Below are 19,423 nucleotides of genomic sequence, written 5' to 3'. Positions count from 1 at the left end.
TGATTTATCTACAAATTGTATTCAGACAATGTTGTTCAGACTTTGTTTAGACCTAATAATATAATACAGTAGATCCGTGGTCTTATCTGGCATATAGGCATTATGATAATTAGACTATTGTATAATACTGTGAATATTAGATTGTGAAATGGAATGAGCACTTGGGCCCAGGGGGTTCTCTAACTAACCACTCCCCATCTATCCATGTGTGTGTTTGTGTGTGTTTGTGTGTGTGTGTGTGTGTGTCTCCCCTTGCATACCTTGCCATCTGTTGACATATGCAGCTGTTCAAAAATAGCCCTCTCCATGGCACCAGAAACTTCCCTGAGTGGCCCACAGATAGGCTCTAGGCTAAGGACTAGTTGTGTGTATGAGAGTGTGTGTCTGCACAAAGACCATGCGTTTACTACCGACTCTACTCAAAATACGGAAGACACCGTAAGATCTTTGGATAGAGGGCCACTGTACACCTTTTGTATGGTTTTGGTTGGGGGTGTATTTGTTTTGTTTTGGGGAGCATACCTTTATTCAGATCCACAGGCGACAGGCCTACTCTTTAGGCATATAATTTCCACTGAAGTGACTGTATCCAGTCCACCAAGTCACTTTGAGACATGGAACCTTTACCTTTTCCTGACCAGTTTCAGGAATTCCACCATATCCATGGAACCAACGTGCGGCTAGACCCTACGGGGACCCAGGCTACCCGAGTGGAAAGCTTTGCCAACGGGGTGTGCTTTAGCAGAGAGCCCCTGAGTCCTGGGGAGATCTTCCTGGTGGAGATCGAGGAGAAGGAGCTTGGCTGGTGTGGCCACCTGCGGATCGGGTTGACCGCCAGAGACCCTCTGGCCCTTGAAACGGTGCCTGAGTACTCCCTGCCGGACCTCATGGACCTGGGGGACAGCTGGGTGTTTGCTATCACACGCAACCACAACCGGGTGGTGGAGGAGGAGGCAGTGGCACCTGAGGGAGAGGGGGCAGGACATGGAGGGTTGGCCGGGGGTCATAGGTTAGGGGACGGTAGGGAAGAGGGAGGTAGGAGGCTACCTAGGCTGGGGGGTGGTGATGTGGAAGAAGAAGCGATTAATCCCAAACCCAAGACGTTCTTCACAGACTCCCACCTGCACATTGAGAAAGTTAAAATCCCCATGGACAAGCTGGTTGGTCGGAGTCGACCCGGACGTTTCAGCCACATCCTGGACGACCTATACAAGACCAATGCCCTCCCCCCCACTGCCAGACGTAGCCGGATAGGGGTGCTGTACGTGCCCAAAGGACAGGGCCTGGCTGACATGCATGTTGTCATTAACGGGGAGGATATGGGTGCATCAGCTAAGGGCATCCCAATGCTGCAGCCTTTGTATGCTGTGGTTGATGTGTACTCTGCTACAAAGCAAGTCCGCATTGTCCAGGTGGAATATGGATGTAAGTGTCAAGTGAATGAAACCAAAACATATACAATATAAACATACAATTATTTCAGACTGAGGTCGTTGTAGTTTCTATTAATTGGTTTTAACAAGGCCTTTCTCTCTTTCTTTTCTCATCCATTGCTTCAGTCTCCTCCCTGCAGACTCTGTGTAGAAAGTGCATCCAGAAAAACATAGTCCACAGGATGGCTCTGGACTGGCTGGAACTGCCAGAGAAACTCAAACACTACTGCAAGTATGAGTGACAGACGGAGCACTTTGGACTGAGCACCTCCTGAAGAAGCTTCTCACAAGAGCCGAACTTAAGATCCAAGTGGTTTATGCATTTCAGAAAAGACAAATGTACTTCATGTGTTTACATTTTTGTGATCTTCTTTACAATGAATCCCTGGTCTCTTACCAGTTAGGTTTTCAATTACTGATTGACTTGTTCTTTTTTGTCAGAGTCAGAGATGCTATTTTTGAAAACTGGTAAATAAATGGATGACATCAACATCTAATGATCTATTTTCCTCCTATATCTACGGAACAGCTATTTGTGTCCGCTGATCATGTGTCTCGAAAAAGTATTCAAGATGTGTCACTTACTTAGGCTACTTGTAACTCACTTGCTTTGCCAGTACTTTCTCCAAGGTTCACTTGTTGAGTTTCACTGTTTGTCCAACAGTGACATCTAGTGGTCAAGATTTGAACCATGGGCAGGGCTTGCATAATACAACTTGGTCACATGTGCGGAAGCTTATCTTGTAGCCCGACCCATTCTGTGCTGCCGGTCTATTTAACTGTCGCTGTCAAAGCTCATCTCCACAAATAGTGTTTTCCCTTTACATTCAGAATGTCTTTTTGCTCATTTTTTGGTGGCGAGGTCTATAAAGACCATTTCAAACCAGGTGAGTATTTCTGTGACTAAGCAAATTTCTGCTTTGATTGGTGTTGTAACTTGTTCTTGTTTCAGGATTAAATACTACAGGCAAATCGGTTATTTAATCTGCAGGTTAGGCTACTACTCTTGTGTTATACAATGTTTGTATAAAAACCTCACTACATCTAAAATAGCCATTACATTTGTTATAATGCAATTTAAATATCTTGTTACATACATAATGTGTATCTTTCCTTAATGATTACTTAACCCTCTACACCCCTCTACCTGGTTCCCTCCAGGTATGTATGTGTGTTCTCAGTGCAACAACCCGCTGTTCTCCAGCAGGTCTAAGTTCCCCCACTCCTCCCCGTGGCCTGCCTTCACTGAGACCATCAAAGAGGACAGTGTCACCAAGATGATGGAGTCACTCACAGCCTTCAAGGTAGGCTGACTCTCCTAGAGACTTACATGACTATCCTAGATTGTGCCTCTAAACACAATCTTAAATGGCTGTAAATATCAGAGTTGACCTTTTAATGGGATAGTTCAACCCAAAATCACAGTGTCTCTTCCTACCTCAATAGTGGTGTAATGTTGTGGTAATGGTGTCCAGGTGCTTTGTGGGAAGTGTGGTAACGGACTGGGCCATGAGTTTGTCAACGACGGTCCAGAGGAAGGCATCTCGCGCTTCTGAATATTCAGCAACTCGCTCAAGTTTGTCCCAAATAAAGGTGACGTGCCAAAAGACTGAGCAGAAAACATAACTGTTCGGTTTATGTATAGTTGTGTTAATATTAACCCAGTTGAATGAGGATTTGCCTTTGTAAAAAATAAAATAACTTCCATAATTTGACTCGCATTTGCTTTTCTATTTGAGTGTGTACTAAAATGCACTCTTCTCTCTCTTCTCTCTCTTCTCTCTTCTCTCGCTCCTCTCTCTCTCTTCACTCTCTCTCTCTCTCCACTCTCTCTTCACTCTCCTCACCTTGCTCCAGACAAACAGTAGGTCGAGTTGAGGACCCCAAGCAGGTAGCTGTAGCCTCACATCACAGCCCTGTGGAAGGGACTGGTCAGTATGTGACGTGGACAGGGACAAGGCCCAGGAGGGACACCCTGTACACTGATGACTCTATGACCAGCCTGGAATACAGGGACTTCAGACAGGGACATTCTAGAAAAACATTATTTTTCCCCAAGGATAGTTGTTCCAGAGATGTGGTAGTTTTTTCAGTGCATTACAGATACACAAGCCTTCCTTGAAAACCTCTTATAATAAGCATGCAAATTTAGTTTACCTTTAAGATATAGGTTACGTTAAGATATAGGCCTATGGTAGATTATATGTTTTCTATGCTAATCTGCATTCCATTGCTTTGTAGCAGCTCAAGCAGGTGAAGCAATTTTAGTTTTTTATTTATTTAATTATTTGATTATTTATTTGAATATACTTACCATGTATTCCTTAAGGATGTGACACAGTTGGTGCAAGATGTCATGTTCTTGAAAAAGATATCTTACCACAATTTACCCAAAGCCATACGCAGGCTTGCTATCACATCCATGCATTTGATGTACATGTACACTTCTCATTGAAATAGCACTTCCTTATATTATTTAGATAAATATTTAACAATTAGCTGAATTTTGGTTGTACGGACCATTTGTGTTTTAACATTGCTACAGTATATTTGCACATTCAGCCATGTAAGATGGCATACTTGAATTGACTGGCATGGTTACTTATTATTTAAATGATCTTGTATGTCATTTATGACTATGAGTCTTCTGTTGTGTGATTCCTATAACATTACTTTAATTAATACATGTTCTTAACTGGCAATGCAAATGAAATAAACAATGCTTGTTCCGGTATTAAGAACATTGAGCAGATAAAATGCAGATGCTCTGTTTATCTGTCATAATTATATTGATACAACAATAAATGACTATAGTTTACTAAAAACCATAGCCTCTATTACATTGTCTCTCGTTATTTACTCAGAAATTGAGGAATCAGTCAGAATTGAGGTTATAGACGTTTGCAATTTATGTCCAGCAGGTGGGGCTATCTCTGTAAATGAGCCACTCAAAGCACCCCCCAGCTTGGCGAATCAGATTCTGTATTACTGGTCGTGGGAGAGGAGTCTTTTAAAGTAAGGAAAACGCTCACCTGAATTGGCCAGGTTTAGGTTGGTGGAACTTGAGGTGTAGATTGTTTGAAGAAAAAATGTAGCTGCAAATTGTACACTGTACTGTGTTTAATGTCTTCATTATGCTTTTTTAGTTATTTGATGATGTACCAATGGGCAAGGGTTGGTCTCTCTCTCAGCTGGAAGTCATTCTGTGGGCCTTGGCAGTGGCACGAACGGACCCTGTGGGGGAGAGGAGTGGCCCTGCAGACCAGCTAGACTCAGAGGGGTATCATTTACTGTACCAGCACGACTGACACACATACATAGACACACTGCCCTGTCACGCGTCACATATGTGTCTGAAGCAGTTCCTACTCTGCTGTATGTGGCTTGAGGGAGCTGCTGTGTGTTTTTGTGGATTTCACCACAAGTGTTATGCTTATTTTCTTTAAAAAGATTGCTCCTTGTAGTGAACATTTACAGTATGACTCAATGTTTAAGAGAGTGTACTAGAGCCCATTAAAACATAACAGAGTTCAGACATTTTTAAACATATAATCAACACACTGAAGACCTAAACATTAGTATAAATGCATACATTTTGTCCTACGTATCGCTCAGTTACGCCCTTTGAAAACCAACATATGATCTCAACTCCATTAGGGTTAAACTGTCTGACCTGGCAGTTGTCATTGCAGTCAGAAAAGAAGAGGAAGAGAGGCCCAACTCAGCGGAAAGTCTGTTTCCCTCCAGTGTGGGGATCTATTTTCTTGTAACTGGATGTGATGCCTAGCTTAGAAAGAATGCATTAATGATTAAACATAAAAGGTTTGTACTGTACTGATATAAATTGTTTCACATAACAAGCTGTGATTCATGTGAGGAATGTTAGGGAGTAGGGTGAGACAGACTTGTATTTCTCACAGACACATACACACTGCCTCTTTGTTAAACCACGCTCAAGGACGTGTACTGCAAAAAGGTGCTGACTCTACAGGTTGGGATGATAACAACTTATGCCTGGCAACAGTGTGCAACGGTAAAGCGTCAAGGGGCTGGGACCAGCCTGTGCGCCAACGATTGGCTGAGTAAGTCTAAACCACGCTCAGTCTCTACTCTGATTGGCCAGCAGGGAGCGGGAACTATCTCTGTCAGAGTATTTGAAGAAGAACTTAGAACAATGGATCAGTTCTCTGAGTGCCCTGCGCGGTATTTCAGTGGACCCGTATATACGAACATCATATTTACCATTGAAGGTTTTGCATTAATTAAAATACTAGTCTATTTTAGAAGACGTGTATTGACCTCTTTTGTTCCTAATACCAGATTTGAATTGACACAACTTAACAATTGGTGACCACCGACTGTGATCTGGTAGAAGGGACTTCGCTGGGTATTGTCCGGCCCATTGGACATCTCTGTCATTGAACGGTGTGTTTCACAAAGAGTCCGGACTACTAAAAACAGGTAAGCAGACACCTATTGTTATATACAGTGGGGGAAAAAAGTATTTAGTCAGCCACCAATTGTGCAAGTTCTCCCACTTAAAAAGATGAGAGAGGCCTGTAATTTTCATCATAGGTACACGTCAACTATGACAGAAAAAATGAGATTTTTTTTCTCCAGAAAATCACATTGTAGGATTTTTTATGAATTTATTTGCAAATTATGGTGGAAAATAAGTATTTGGTCAATAACAAAAGTTTCTCAATACTTTGTTATATACCCTTTGTTGGCAATGACACAGGTCAAACGTTTTCTGTAAGTCTTCACAAGGTTTTCACACACTGTTGCTGGTATTTTGGCCCATTCCTCCATGCAGATCTCCTCTAGAGCAGTGATGTTTTGGGGCTGTCGCTGGGCAACACGGACTTTCAACTCCCCTCCAAAGATTTTCTATGGGGTTGAGATCTGGAGACTGGCTAGGCCACTCCAGGACCTTAAAATGCTTCTTACGAAGCCACTCCTTCGTTGCCCGGGCGGTGTGTTTGGGATCATTGTCATGCTGAAAGACCCAGCCACGTTTCATCTTCAATGCCCTTGCTGATGGAAGGAGGTTTTCACTCAAAATCTCACGATACATGGCCCCATTCATTCTTTCCTTTACACGGATCAGTCGTCCTGGTCCCTTTGCAGAAAAACAGTCCCAAAGCATGATGTTTCCACCCCCCATGCTTTACAGTAGGTATGGTGTTCTTTGGATGCAACTCAGCATTCTTTGTCCTCCAAACACGACAAGTTGAGTTTTTACCAAAAAGTTCTATTTTGGTTTCATCTGACCATATGACATTCTCCCAATCCTCTTCTGGATCATCCAAATGCACTCTAGCAAACTTCAGACGGGCCTGGACATGTACTGGCTTAAGCAGGGGGACACGTCTGGCACAGCAGGATTTGAGTCCCTGGCGGCGTAGTGTGTTACTGATGGTAGGCTTTGTTACTTTGGTCCCAGCTCTCTGCAGGTCATTCACTAGGTCCCCCCATGTTGTTCTGGGATTTTTGCTCACCGTTCTTGTGATCATTTTGACCCCACGGGTGAGATCTTGCGTGGAGCCCCAGATCGAGGGGAGATTATCAGTGGTCTTGTATGTCTTCCATTTCCTAATAATTGCTCCCACAGTTGATTTCTTCAAACCAAGCTGCTTACCTATTGCAGATTCAGTCTTCCCAGCCTGGTGCAGGTCTACAATTTTGTTTCTGGTGTCCTTTGACAGCTCTTTGGTCTTGGCCATAGTGGAGTTTGGAGTGTGACTGTTTGAGGTTGTGGACAGGTGTCCTTTATACTGATAACAAGTTCAAACAGGTGCCATTAATACAGGTAACGAGTGGAGGACAGAGGAGCCTCTTAAAGAAGAAGTTACAGGTCTGTGAGAGCCAGAAATCTTGCTTGTTTGTAGGTGACCAAATACTTATTTTCCACCATAATTTGCAAATAAATTCATAAAAAATCCTACAATGTGATTTTCTGGAATTTTCTTTCTCATTTTGTCTGTCATAGTTGACGTGTACCTATGATGAAAATTACAGGCCTCTCTCATCTTTTTAAGTGGGAGAACTTGCACAATTGGTGGCTGACTAAATACTTTTTTCCTTCACTGTAACTAAAGTTCTGCACATTGGCTTTATCCAAATTAATTTTGTGAAACACCTGTTTGATGTAAGTGAACTAAATTATGAAACTATTATGAGTAGATAAGCACCATATTGTTACATGCAAACCTGTGGTGAATGTGATGTTAAACCATGGTACCATAGAGTATTTGTTCTACCGGCAAGGTCCGTAACCACGAGGGTACGGCTAGGTTCGGAGAAAATACTGACATCTATCCGCAAGGTCCGTAACTGCGAGGGTACGGCTAGGTTCGAAGATACAGGGAATAATTGACTTAAGTAATTGCTATCGGCAAGGTTCGTAACTACGTGGGTGCGGCTAGGTTAGAAGAATTACACCGGCAAGGTCCGTAACTTCGAGGGTACGGCTAGGTTCGGGAAATTTTAGATAGTGTTGCGCTATGGCAAGGTCCGTAACTAGTACGGCTATGATCGTAGGAGCACTTTAAAGTACACTATAGTGTTGCGCTTTGGCAGGGAGCTGTACTTGGGGGTACCGCCCAGATCGGAGGAGCACTTTAAAGTATAGGGTGTCGTATGCATGAGAGTGTGAATGATCCCAGTGTAATAGAGTGTTTGCAGACGAAATAAAAGAGGGAATGTGGGTTATTAAAATTAATAAACCTGTATACCTTGATAGAAAACTAATTAGGAATTAAAGACGTCTGTGGCTGTCCAAACTGTATAATTTGTGAATAACTGTTGAGTTTGTGGTTGCTTAAACCGTATAACCTGTTAATAACAATTGGGAACATAAAGGTAAAATAATGAATAACTAGTATGACTAAACTGAAACGTTTGAACTGATATAACTGAACTGTAACGTTTGATGTTTGACATAGCATAATACTGGTTTTAAATAATTATGTTGAAGCAATTTGGTTTAGTATTTGATTTAACGTTTGATGTTTAACATAGCATAATACTGGTTTTAAATAATTATGTTGAGGCAATTTGGTTTATTATTTGATTTAACGTTTGATGTTTGACCCTGCAAAATATTGGTTAAATAATTAGACTGAAATAATTTGGTTTATTGTTGAAATATAAATATGTACCGACTTTAACTAATTAGGTGGGAATAATTTGATTTAAATAAATAGACTAACGTACTTTAAATAACGGCAGAATATTGGAAACGCTAAAACGAAAAGCAGACAAAGCCTGTTCCCACTGGACACACGAGGGGAGGGGCTGGAGACAGCGAGAGTGTGGCTTTTGAAGAGTCAGGAGAGAAAAGGGGGTGATTTGTGTCGATTGGTAGTTGGCTGGGAACACCACGGGGCGATTGTTTGAGAGGTACCTATACATTTCTAACGATATATACGTATGAACTTGCTCACCCGAACGTAGACGTACATCATGGGTGAGAAAGTAGAGAATATTTACATTTGCATTTTTGGTAATTTAGCAGATGCTCTTGTCCAGAGCGACTTGCAGGAGCAATTGTGGTTGGGTGCCTTGCTCAGGGGCACATCGGCAGATTTTTCGCCTGGTCGGCTCGGGATTGGAACCGGCGACCTCTCGGTTGTTGGCGCGGCGCTATTGGTCACTAAGCTGCCTGCCGACCCCATATGAGTATAAGGTTGTGCCGTTGTTTGATCATGTGATAAGGTTTAATGGGTAATCGGACCATAACTAATGTGGGTATGGAAGTAATGTATAAACAGTGGAGAGCCAATAGGGGGCTCCATTGAACTATTATGTTTTGTTGGGCATTTCGGTGGCATGAGGTGAAGTCTGTGTGTATGAGTGAATTCAACGGCTGGTGTGGGTGGTGACCGGATGCTACGGAGTGTTTGGTTTGGTGATGTTGAATGGACGATTTGTAGCGTGTTTTGGGGTTAAATAGAAAGACTCACTTATTCAATAGGGAATGGGTGAAGGGAGAGAGAGCATTACTTTGTGTTGCTGAATGAGGTGAAAGCTAGTGCAGTTTTCATTTGGTGACGTCACTTGCTCTATGAACTGGAAGTATTTACTTTGAAAGCATCGCGGAATGTGTGGAGTGACTGGCGATGTATGTAGAGGGTCCCTGGTTCGAACACAGGTAGGGACAGTGGGTAAAGCTTTCGCATTGGGGATATATACCTAGATTACTACGTGGATTGAGAAATGTGAAAGGTTGAATTAGATAGCTTAAGTAGAAGTATTCTAGAAAGGTCTATGAAAATATGTTACAAGGTCCCCGCGCCTTCCCCGTAGTTAAAAAATGATAGGGATATGAATTAAATGTGTGCTGGTAAATTATAGCAAGTATTTGTTTTATTAATTAGGGCCTAATCAGAGAGAACAGTTAAAGAAATTGAATAGCGAACTGAAATGGCGATAGAGCTGTGAAAATTGAGTTGAGGACAAAGGAGAGTAATTTATGGCTCTGGTTAGCGGGAGAAAAAAAAAATAGAGACAGTCAAGCGAGTTGGGTTGAGCTGTGGGATTTCAAGTGGAGGTCTGAATGCTTGACTGGAAGGCAGTGCTTTGATAAATTCTAATTGTTATTACTTTATTCGATAGGTTGCTTAACACCAGTGGTGTATACAAATAAGTTGGCAAATTGTAGAACAATAATTTATTTTCATTACGGGGAACAGGGGATGCAAGTGGCTTTGGCTGTTGTGCTGGGGGAATAGCGCTAGCCTGTGTGGGTTCTGGATTTGTTAAATAAACAAACTTATATTTTAAACTATAGTAATGCAATAGGCTACAATTATAACATTATCAGAAAAAGGTACAATTTAATGTGAAATAGTTATTACAATTATTATGAATAGTTATTACAGTTATTATCATTAATCCAGTAATGATAGAAGGATAGTAGAGGAAAGGCAAGGGATTAAATCTCATTTAGGGAAAGAGGAAGAGTATGAAGATATATTAGGGAGAAAATACCATTAACTGAGGGATATAAAACGTTTAGCTGAAAAAAGAAAACAGGAATAATTTACCTTACACCCTAATATAGACATTGCATTACTTTTGATGTAACCATGATTGTATTGGCTAAAAAAATGAAATGACATTTACAGGGGGGACAGGAACAATAGAACGGGAGACAGATTTTCCTAGGGGGTTGATCAAATAATTGATAATGGATCATTTGAGATGAGATCACATGTAGCAGAGTTAGGGTAATCAATTAAATAATCATTGTATACTCTAGGAATTTTGAGTGGTTTTATGGATTAGTTATGAGAAATTAGATTGATACAAACAATTATTGATGGGTTAGGACTGGGGATATCTGTATCATGTTTTGTGTGTACTACCATCTTTAGATTACTGATGGTAATTGAAGGTTAACAAAATTATAACCAGGAGAAAGAGAATTAGCTTATCTCATTGGAATGTTGCCCAGGGCTAGGGGGAGCAGTAGTGAAGTTAGGCAGTATTTAAGTGGGGCCTGGCTATTTGTGGTTGTTGTTTTTCAAATGGGGTTTTTCAAACAAAAAACAACACACCTAGTATGATGTTTATAAAGCCTTGTTGTTGCAATTTTGGGGGTTTTCAGCAGGTCAAGGGTGATAGGTCTTAGAGGAGCACGCACAGTGAATTTTATGGAGTTTTTTGGTTTTGGCTGAGTTTGGGGTATATATGATTTCTTATGAGAATGAATGTCATGATGAATTAATGAACACTTGGGATAAGTAACATTTATGAAATATTTAGAATAATGGTAATGTTTGGTATACTATGGGATGGAACAGTTCGTTGAATAATTTCAATTGCCTCTGAACTCTGTTTTAACCTTCTGGTGTTAATTAATCATCCACACTAGTACATTCTAAAGGCATGAGAGGAGGACTTGAAGATAGTTTATTTTACTAAGTTGAGGGTAATTTATAATACTGTGAAAAGTGTGAAGAAGATTATCATTTAGTAATAATATATATGATTTGAACCATAAAATAACAGAAGAGAGAGAGCTTTCCCTGAATGAGGGATACCTGTTGCTAGTCAATTGTACTAATCTTGGATTACTTTTACGGGATAGAAGTAAATTGAGGTATTATCAAATGTTGTCATTTAAATTTCATTATTAGTATGCTTTAATAAACAACAAGTTGGTATTTGAAACTAAATTAATGCAATGAGCTGCAGTAATCAGAGGAAGGCACAATCTAATGCGAAACAGCTATAACCTAGATCATTTATTTAGTAATGAGATCAGGAAGGGAGGAGCAATAAAGAAGCAAGGGACAGTCTAAAAAAAAATAATAAAAAAATAAGGGATGGCAATTGGATGATGAATTACCAATATTACCTAAGTGATTGTTTAGGTAGGTGGTAATATTGACACATGAGCAGAACATGTGTCAAAAGGGGGATGGTAGGATTAAATAATAAATATATACGAAGGAGAGGACAAAATACTTAAAAAAAAAAAAAAACAACAAGAATAGAAATTGAGAGCTGAACATGTATGTGTGAAGATAGTTTATTAACCACACCCGTATGTCAGAGGTTTTGTGCCCCACAGGTGAACTAAAGGAGAAGGTGACCCACTCTATCTAACCAGGTGACTGGTGAGCATCCAGTCACTAAAGAAGAAAAACTGGAAGCAGGCCTGTTGGGAAGGGCCCTATCAGGTTATATTGGTCAATGCCTTTGCCATTAGAATAGCTGAGAGATCCACCTGGGTGCATGTCACACACTGCAAAAAGGTAAACCCAGCTACACCTGACGAACAAACACAGAGTTAGGAGAAAGAACCGATCACCACTAGGGCTCGGGGGTTGGCTCCTTAACGAAGATTCCCTTACCCTGTCTGATCATCCCTGTGTGAGTTCGATAGAAGGTAAAGCAATGGGTTGGCCTCTGGCGTCTGACATGTTCTCAGGGCGAGGGTGGGGATTCACAGGTCTCCTGACGGTAGGTAGCTGTCTGATTGTGGGGGCCATATTCCTAACACACTCAAACCCTCCTGATCCGCCAGAAGTAGTAGTTAACCTAACACAAATTGATAAAATAATACCTGAGCACAGTCTACAAAGGCATAGGAGACAGCTAGACGTAGGGAAAGGGGAAGTACTAGGGACTTTAGGGAAGGACATCACCTTTTGAGGTCTTTGCGGACCAGTTGGGGACTACTGGCTGGTAGTATCGTAAAGGATGGGAGATATATATGTATGTCACCATGTACATCCTGGGACTATGTAGTTGCTCATACCGAGCGGGGGGGGGGATATGTCAATCTCCATACACAGTTTAAGGACAGGTGTAGTATTGTGAAAGTAGGGAATTACCAGAAATGGCAGTGCGACCCATATAAGGGTAGGTACTGTCTGAAAGTCTGAATTACGCTAAAACAGGTTACAGACCTGACAAGTGAGATATCCTCTTCAACTGGGGCACCCTATAGAGTAAACCTCTCTGAGGGAGGTAGTGAGACCGGGGCTGTGGTGAAGATAGTACAAACTATAGACCTGAAGGAAGTAGTACAGGTGGAGACGGGGTATAGGGATCTTAACCTGTGGTTGGAATGGATTCAGTATACGGCAAGAACTATGTCTAAAGAGGACTGTTATGCCTGTGGGACAGCCAAACCAAGGTTAACAACTACTCCGTTCCCCTTGACAGGCTTTAACTCTCTGTCAGGTTTATCCTCCATGATTAAATTGTTCAAGCCACCTGGGAATGTGGTGAAGGAGTCTTGTAGTAACTTGCACTATCGTGTTCTATTTGTGTTCTATTAATCCTGTGTTTTATGCTTTATTAATCAAAATATCCATTGTGAATGTTTGTCTTTCCTTATGTGAAGGTTTGAAGTTCCTGGGTGGCTGGTAGCCAACCTAGTACAAGTTGGGTGTAGGAAGGACTGAAGGCCTTTTTATTATCATTATTGCCTATTAATAAAAGTGTGATTCTTTTTGTTTGTATTGTATTTTAATGAGTGACACCCTAGAGGGTGTCAATACGGGGAATCCTACATTTCCCTGAAATTTCTTATTTTGGCTTTTCTTATTTTGGGTTCACACCCAGTGGGTGTGAAAAGGGGGATTGTGGGGATCTATTTTCTTATAACTGGATGTGATGACTAGCTTAGAAAGAATGCATTAATGATTAAACATAATAGGTTTGTACTGTACTGATATAAATTGTTTCACATAACAAGCTGTGATTCATGTGAGGAGCTGTTAGGGAGTAGGGGGAGATAAGAACTTGTGTCTCAAATGTCTCACATACACGAACACTGCCTTTTTGTTAAACCGCGCTCAAGGACGTGTACTGCAAAAAGGTACTGCAGGTTATGATGATAACAACTTATGCCTGGCAACAGTGTGCAACGGTGAAGCGCCAAGGGACTGGGACCAGCCTGTGCGCCAACGGATAGGCTGAGTAAGTCTAAACCACGCTCAGTCTCTACTCTGATTGGCCAGCAGGGAGCGGGAACTATCTCTGTCAGAGTATTTGAAGAAGAGCCTGTAACAATGGATCAGTTCTCTGTCTGCCCTGCGTGGTATTTCAGTGAGCCCGTATACGAACCATCATACTTATCATACATACATTTTGCATATAATACATTTAGCTTGGATTGAATATCTCTTGATTATGTTTTCTCTTATTCCAATACCAGATTTGAATTACGCTAACACTCTCTCTGTGTCTCCTTTGCCTCCTGCATTGCAGCCTGCCTCGTCTGTCTCAATACTCTGTGTAAAGCAAAGTTGCCTCGTCTGTCTCACACTCTGTGTAAAGCAAAGTTATTTTATGAGAACTTATAGTAGCCTATCTTTTGTTAAGATTATAGCTATTAGATAGCTTAATTTCAGTCAACTGCTCATGCTCAGGTCAGGCTCCATTTAACGTTAGCTTCTAACTTCATCCTTCTAGCCAGCTAGTTATAGCTAGCTATCTGGCTAACAGTAGCCAGAGCCCTTGAGCTAGCTAGCTAGCTAGCCATTTGTCTGAAATATCAGCGACTATTTACCAGTTGTACACTCATTCTCTAAGAGTCTGGTGTTTTTTGTTGGGTGGATGTCTGTTGACACGACAGGAATTGAGGGACGTAAAAAAAATAGACTTATGTCCAGCAAGGACACTGGAAGAATCTCAATGGCATACTCCTCGTGTCCTCTCTCCTCCTCGCCTCCTTCAAAAAAGCCATTGAAGGAGAAGGTCATAGTTAGTTGGAACGTCTCGGCCTATGCCATGGGCAGAGTTTGCCGTTGGTCAGAGTGGTGAATGAATGCGCTCCTAACAACGCAAATCCGGGGGAGTTTGGGAACATATTGAGCATACCTGAATCATGATTACACTTGTTCGCAGAAAAGCAAGCACGATTAGAACTCAGATCAAGAATATTAGAGTTCTGAGCATTGATCAATGCTGGGAACGCAATAATAAATGGGTAAACGATCATTAACAAAATAAAAAGGTGAGTAAATGCTATTTCACAAATAAAAAGGTGAGTAAATGCTATTTCACAAATAAAAAGGTGCGTAAATGGCGTTTTACGTACGTTTACCCTCCACTACTTCCCTGCTGACAGCCTGAAATGGTCCCTTCACACAGACCTCAGGAAGCTGAAGAAATTTGGCTCGGCCCCTAAGACCCTCACAAACTTCTACAGATGCACCATTGAGAGCATCCTATCAAGCTGTATCACCGCCTGGTATGACAATTGCACCGTCCGCAACCGCAGGGGTTTCCAAAGGGTGGTGTGGTCAGCCCAATGCATCACCAGGGGCACACTGCCTGCCCTCCAGGACATCTACAGCACCCGGTGTCACAGGAAGGCCAAGAATATCATCAAGGACTTCAGTCACCCGAGCCATGGCCTGTTCACCCCGCTACCATCTAGAAGGCGGAGACAGTACAGGTGCTTCAAAGCTAGGACCGAGAGACTGAGAAACATCTTCGACTGTATCTCCAGGCCATCAGACTGTTAAACAGTCACCACTAGCCGGCCTGTTTTACCCACTTTATATGTATATAATGTATTCTAGTCATGGCTCATCCTATAAAACTAATGCTGTACACACCTTTTCTATTAATATACTGTCCATACTGTCTATACACACCATTTTATATATATATATATATATATATATATATATATATATATATATATATATATATATATATATATATATATATGTATACATTATACGTTTATACAGTGCTTTCGGAAAGTATTCAGACCCCTTGACTTTTTCCACATTTTGTTACACTACAGCCTTATTCTAAAATTTATTATTTTTTTATTAGACACACAATACCCCCTTAATAACAAAGCAAAAAATAAAAAAAACGGAAATATCACATTTACATAAGTATTCAGACCCTTTACTAAGTACTTTGTTGAAGCACCTTTGGCAGCGATTACAGCCTTGTGTCTTCTTGGGTATGACGCTACAAGCTTGGCACAACTGTATTTGTGGAGTTTCTCCCATTCCTCTCTGCAGATCCTCTCAGGCTCTGTCAGGTTGGATGGGAAGCTATTTTCAGGTCTCTCCAGAGATGTTAGATCAGGTTCAAGTCCGGGCTCTGGCTGGGCCACTCAAGGACATGCAGAGACTTGTCCCGAAGCCACTCCTGCGTTGTCTTGGCTGTGTGCTTAGGGTCATTGTCCTGTTGGAAGGTGAACCTTCACCCCAGTCTGATGTCCTGAGCGCTCTGGAGCAGGTTTTCATCAAGGATCTCTCTGTACTTTGCTCCGTTCATCTTTCCCTCGATCCTGACTAGTTCCTGCCGCTGAAAGACATCCCCACAGCATGATGCTCCCACCAGCATGCTTCACCGTAGGGATGGTGCCAGGTTTCCTTCAGATGTAACTCTTGGCATTCTGGCCAAAGAGTTCAATCTTGGTTTCATCAGACCAGCGAATCTTGTTTCTCATGGTCTGAGAGTCCTTTAGCTGCCTTTTGGCAAACTCCAAGCGGGCTGTCATGTGGCTTTTACTGAGGAGTGGCTTCCGTCTGGCCACTCTACCATAAAGGCCTGATTGATGGAGTGCTGCAGAGATGGTTGTCCTTCTGGAAGGTTCTCCCATCTCCACAGAGGAACTCTGGAGCTCTGTCAGAGTGACCATCGAGTTCTTGGTCACCTCCCTGACCAAGGCCCTTCTCCCCCGATTGCTCCGTTTGGCCAGGCGGCCAGCTCTAGGAAGAGTCTTGGTGGTTCCAAACTTCTTCCATTTAAGAATGATGGAGGCCACTGTGTTCTTGGGGACCTTAAATGCTGCAGATGTTTTTTGGTACCCTTCCCCAGATCTGTGCCTCGACACAATCCTGTCTCGGAGCTCTACAGACAATTCCTTCGACCTCATGGCTTGGTTTTTGCTCTGACATGCACTGTCAACTGTGGGACCTTAAATAGACAGGTGTGTGCCTTTCCAAATCATGTCCAATCAATTGAATTTACCACAGCTGGACTCCAATCAAGTTATAGAAACATCTCAAGGATGATCAATGGAAACAGAATGCACCTGAGCTCAATTTCGAGTCTCATAGCAAAGGGTCTGAAAACTTATGTAAATAAGCTATTTCTGTTTTTAATTTTTTATAAATGTGCTAAACTTTCTAAAAACCTTTTTTTCACTTTGTCATTATGGGGTATTGTGTGTAGATTGATGAGGAAAAATGTTTATTTAATCAATTTTAGTATAAGGCTGTAACGTAACAAAATGTGGAAAAAGTCATGGGGTCTGAATACTTTCCGAAATCACTGTATATTTTATTTATTTTCCAGTCTCTGACATTGCTCGTTCTGATATTTCTTATCTTATCTTATCTTTATTATTATAAAAATGTCTGGGTCATGTGTGTATTGTTTTTCTTATCGCTAGGTATTACTGCACTGTTGGAGCAAGAAACTCAAGCATTTTGCTGCACCTGCGATAACATCTGCAAATCGGTGTACCCAACCAATAAACTATGAGTTGGTTGTGTTAGTGCTCTCATAGACATCTCCTCAGGTATTACTACTCAGCAGTTAGTCCTTTTATCAGGCCATAGCGCACACACTACACACACACACACACACACACACACACACACACACACACACACACACACACACACACACACACACACACACACACACACACACACACAGGATGATCTGAAAGTTAGATAACTGGGCAGCAGAAACATGTAATCAGGGTACAGCTGAAGAAACCAAACATCACTTCACAATCGTGGGTAGTGCAGGTCAGCCCGACACAAAGTAGTGTTTTGACTGCCTCAGAGAAATGTGTGTCTCGAACACAAAGCTGTTAGGTAAGACACAAACTGGTTTGAACAGTGTATTCTGTTGTGGCATACGTACATAAACGACCAGTTGTGCCATGCTGTGCTCTGACATGTAGCTCTTCACACCAAGATTAGTGACATTTTAGCCACAGGGATTGACCCTCATATTAACTGAAACTAAGACATTATGTAAATACATGTTTACTTAGCAGTCAAATCCACCAAATACTGTATGCATGTGAGTCAAGTTCAGTTGTTTACGTAGTACTGTCTGGCCCAGTCATTACAATACAACTCTCTCTGTCTTCTTTAAACCAGAGTCGTCTACAGGACCTGAGTTGAAGGTGATTTGAGGACACTGCTGAACCTGAGTTAATGAGCTTGATCAGAGCAGAGACTTGTCATGCATTCATCTGAAACTACAGCCCTGAAAATCTAACACTCCAAATAGATGATGTATCTAAGAGTATTTTAAACTAACACTTCAGGTAAACATGAGATTAATGTTTGATACAGAGGTAACATTCAGAGAAATGTGAAAGTCTTAGCTACACACCAGAAAAACAGGAATATGCACTTGATGCGCTTATACTATACTTATTCCAGTACACACCGCAGCTGCTTTTGTCCAATGGGTATCATTGAGGACAGGGACACACAAATATAGTCACCGACCCTAGCAGTGAGACAGTAGGTGTGTCTTGTTTATTAGTGTACATTGGACCTACGGACCCGCATACTCCATCATTCACACACACACACACACACACACACACACACACACACACACACACACACACACACACACACACACACACACACACACACACACACACACACACACACACACACACACACACACACACACACACACACACACACACACGCACGCAGACACACACGCACACACACACACACACACAGGATAATCTGAATGTTAGATAACTGGGCAGCAGAATAGTGTAATCAGGGTACAGCTGAAGAAACCAGACATCACTTCACAATCCTGGGTAGTGCAGGCCAGCCAGACACAAAGCAATGTTTTGGCTGCCTCAGAGAAGTATGCGTCTCGACCACAAAGCTGTTAGGTAAACCAGAAACTGGTTTGAACAGTGTATTCTGTTGAGGCAGATGTAGACGACCAGTTGTGCCATGCTGTGCTCTGACATGTAGCTCTTCACACCGAGATCAGTGGCATTCTAGCCACAGGGATTTACCCTCATATTAACTGAAACTGTTACGTGTAAAATATTATGTAAATCTACATTTGCTTAGCAGTAATATCCACGAATAATGTATGCATGTGAGTCAAGTTCAGTTGTTTACGTAGTACTGTCTGGCCCAGTCATTACAATACAACTCTCTCAGTCTTCTTTAAACCAGAGTCGTCTACAGGACCTGAGTTGAAGGTGATTTGAGGACACTGCTGAACCTGAGTTAATGAGCTTGATCAGAGCAGAGACTTGTCATGCATTCATCTGAAACCACAGTCCCTGAAAATCTAACACTCCAAATAGATGATGTATCTAAGAGTATTTTAAACTAACACGTCTGGTTAAGTGGGGGCATGAGGTTAATGTTTGATACAGAGGTAACATTCAGAGAAGTATGAAAGTCTTAGCTACACACCAGAAAAACAGGAATATGTTCTTGATGCCTTATACTGTACTTATTACAGTACACACCACAGCT

The 19,423-nt window shown here is 41.7% G+C and overlaps 2 protein-coding genes across 2 annotated transcripts; both read left to right on the top strand.

Moving 5' to 3' along the window:
- The first annotated feature begins 340 nt into the window (after window positions 1-340).
- On the top strand, window positions 341-1,923 carry neurl2 (neuralized E3 ubiquitin protein ligase 2). Its single transcript, XM_041858828.1, has 2 exons — window positions 341-1,425; window positions 1,560-1,923. The coding sequence occupies exons 1-2, from the start codon at window positions 615-617 to the stop codon at window positions 1,673-1,675; spliced, it is 927 nt and encodes a 308-aa protein (XP_041714762.1). The 5' UTR covers window positions 341-614; the 3' UTR covers window positions 1,676-1,923.
- A 194-nt stretch (window positions 1,924-2,117) lies between these two features.
- msrb1b (methionine sulfoxide reductase B1b) lies at window positions 2,118-4,273 on the top strand. The gene is made up of 4 exons (XM_041858829.2): window positions 2,118-2,320; window positions 2,595-2,737; window positions 2,909-3,026; window positions 3,291-4,273. The coding sequence occupies exons 1-4, from the start codon at window positions 2,266-2,268 to the stop codon at window positions 3,299-3,301; spliced, it is 327 nt and encodes a 108-aa protein (XP_041714763.1). The 5' UTR covers window positions 2,118-2,265; the 3' UTR covers window positions 3,302-4,273.
- The last annotated feature ends 15,150 nt before the right edge of the window (window positions 4,274-19,423 follow it).

Source organism: Coregonus clupeaformis, chromosome 31, assembly GCF_020615455.1.
Source record: "Coregonus clupeaformis isolate EN_2021a chromosome 31, ASM2061545v1, whole genome shotgun sequence".
Taxonomy (NCBI): Eukaryota; Metazoa; Chordata; class Actinopteri; order Salmoniformes; family Salmonidae; genus Coregonus; species Coregonus clupeaformis.
This window is presented reverse-complemented; position numbering and strand designations above follow the sequence as displayed.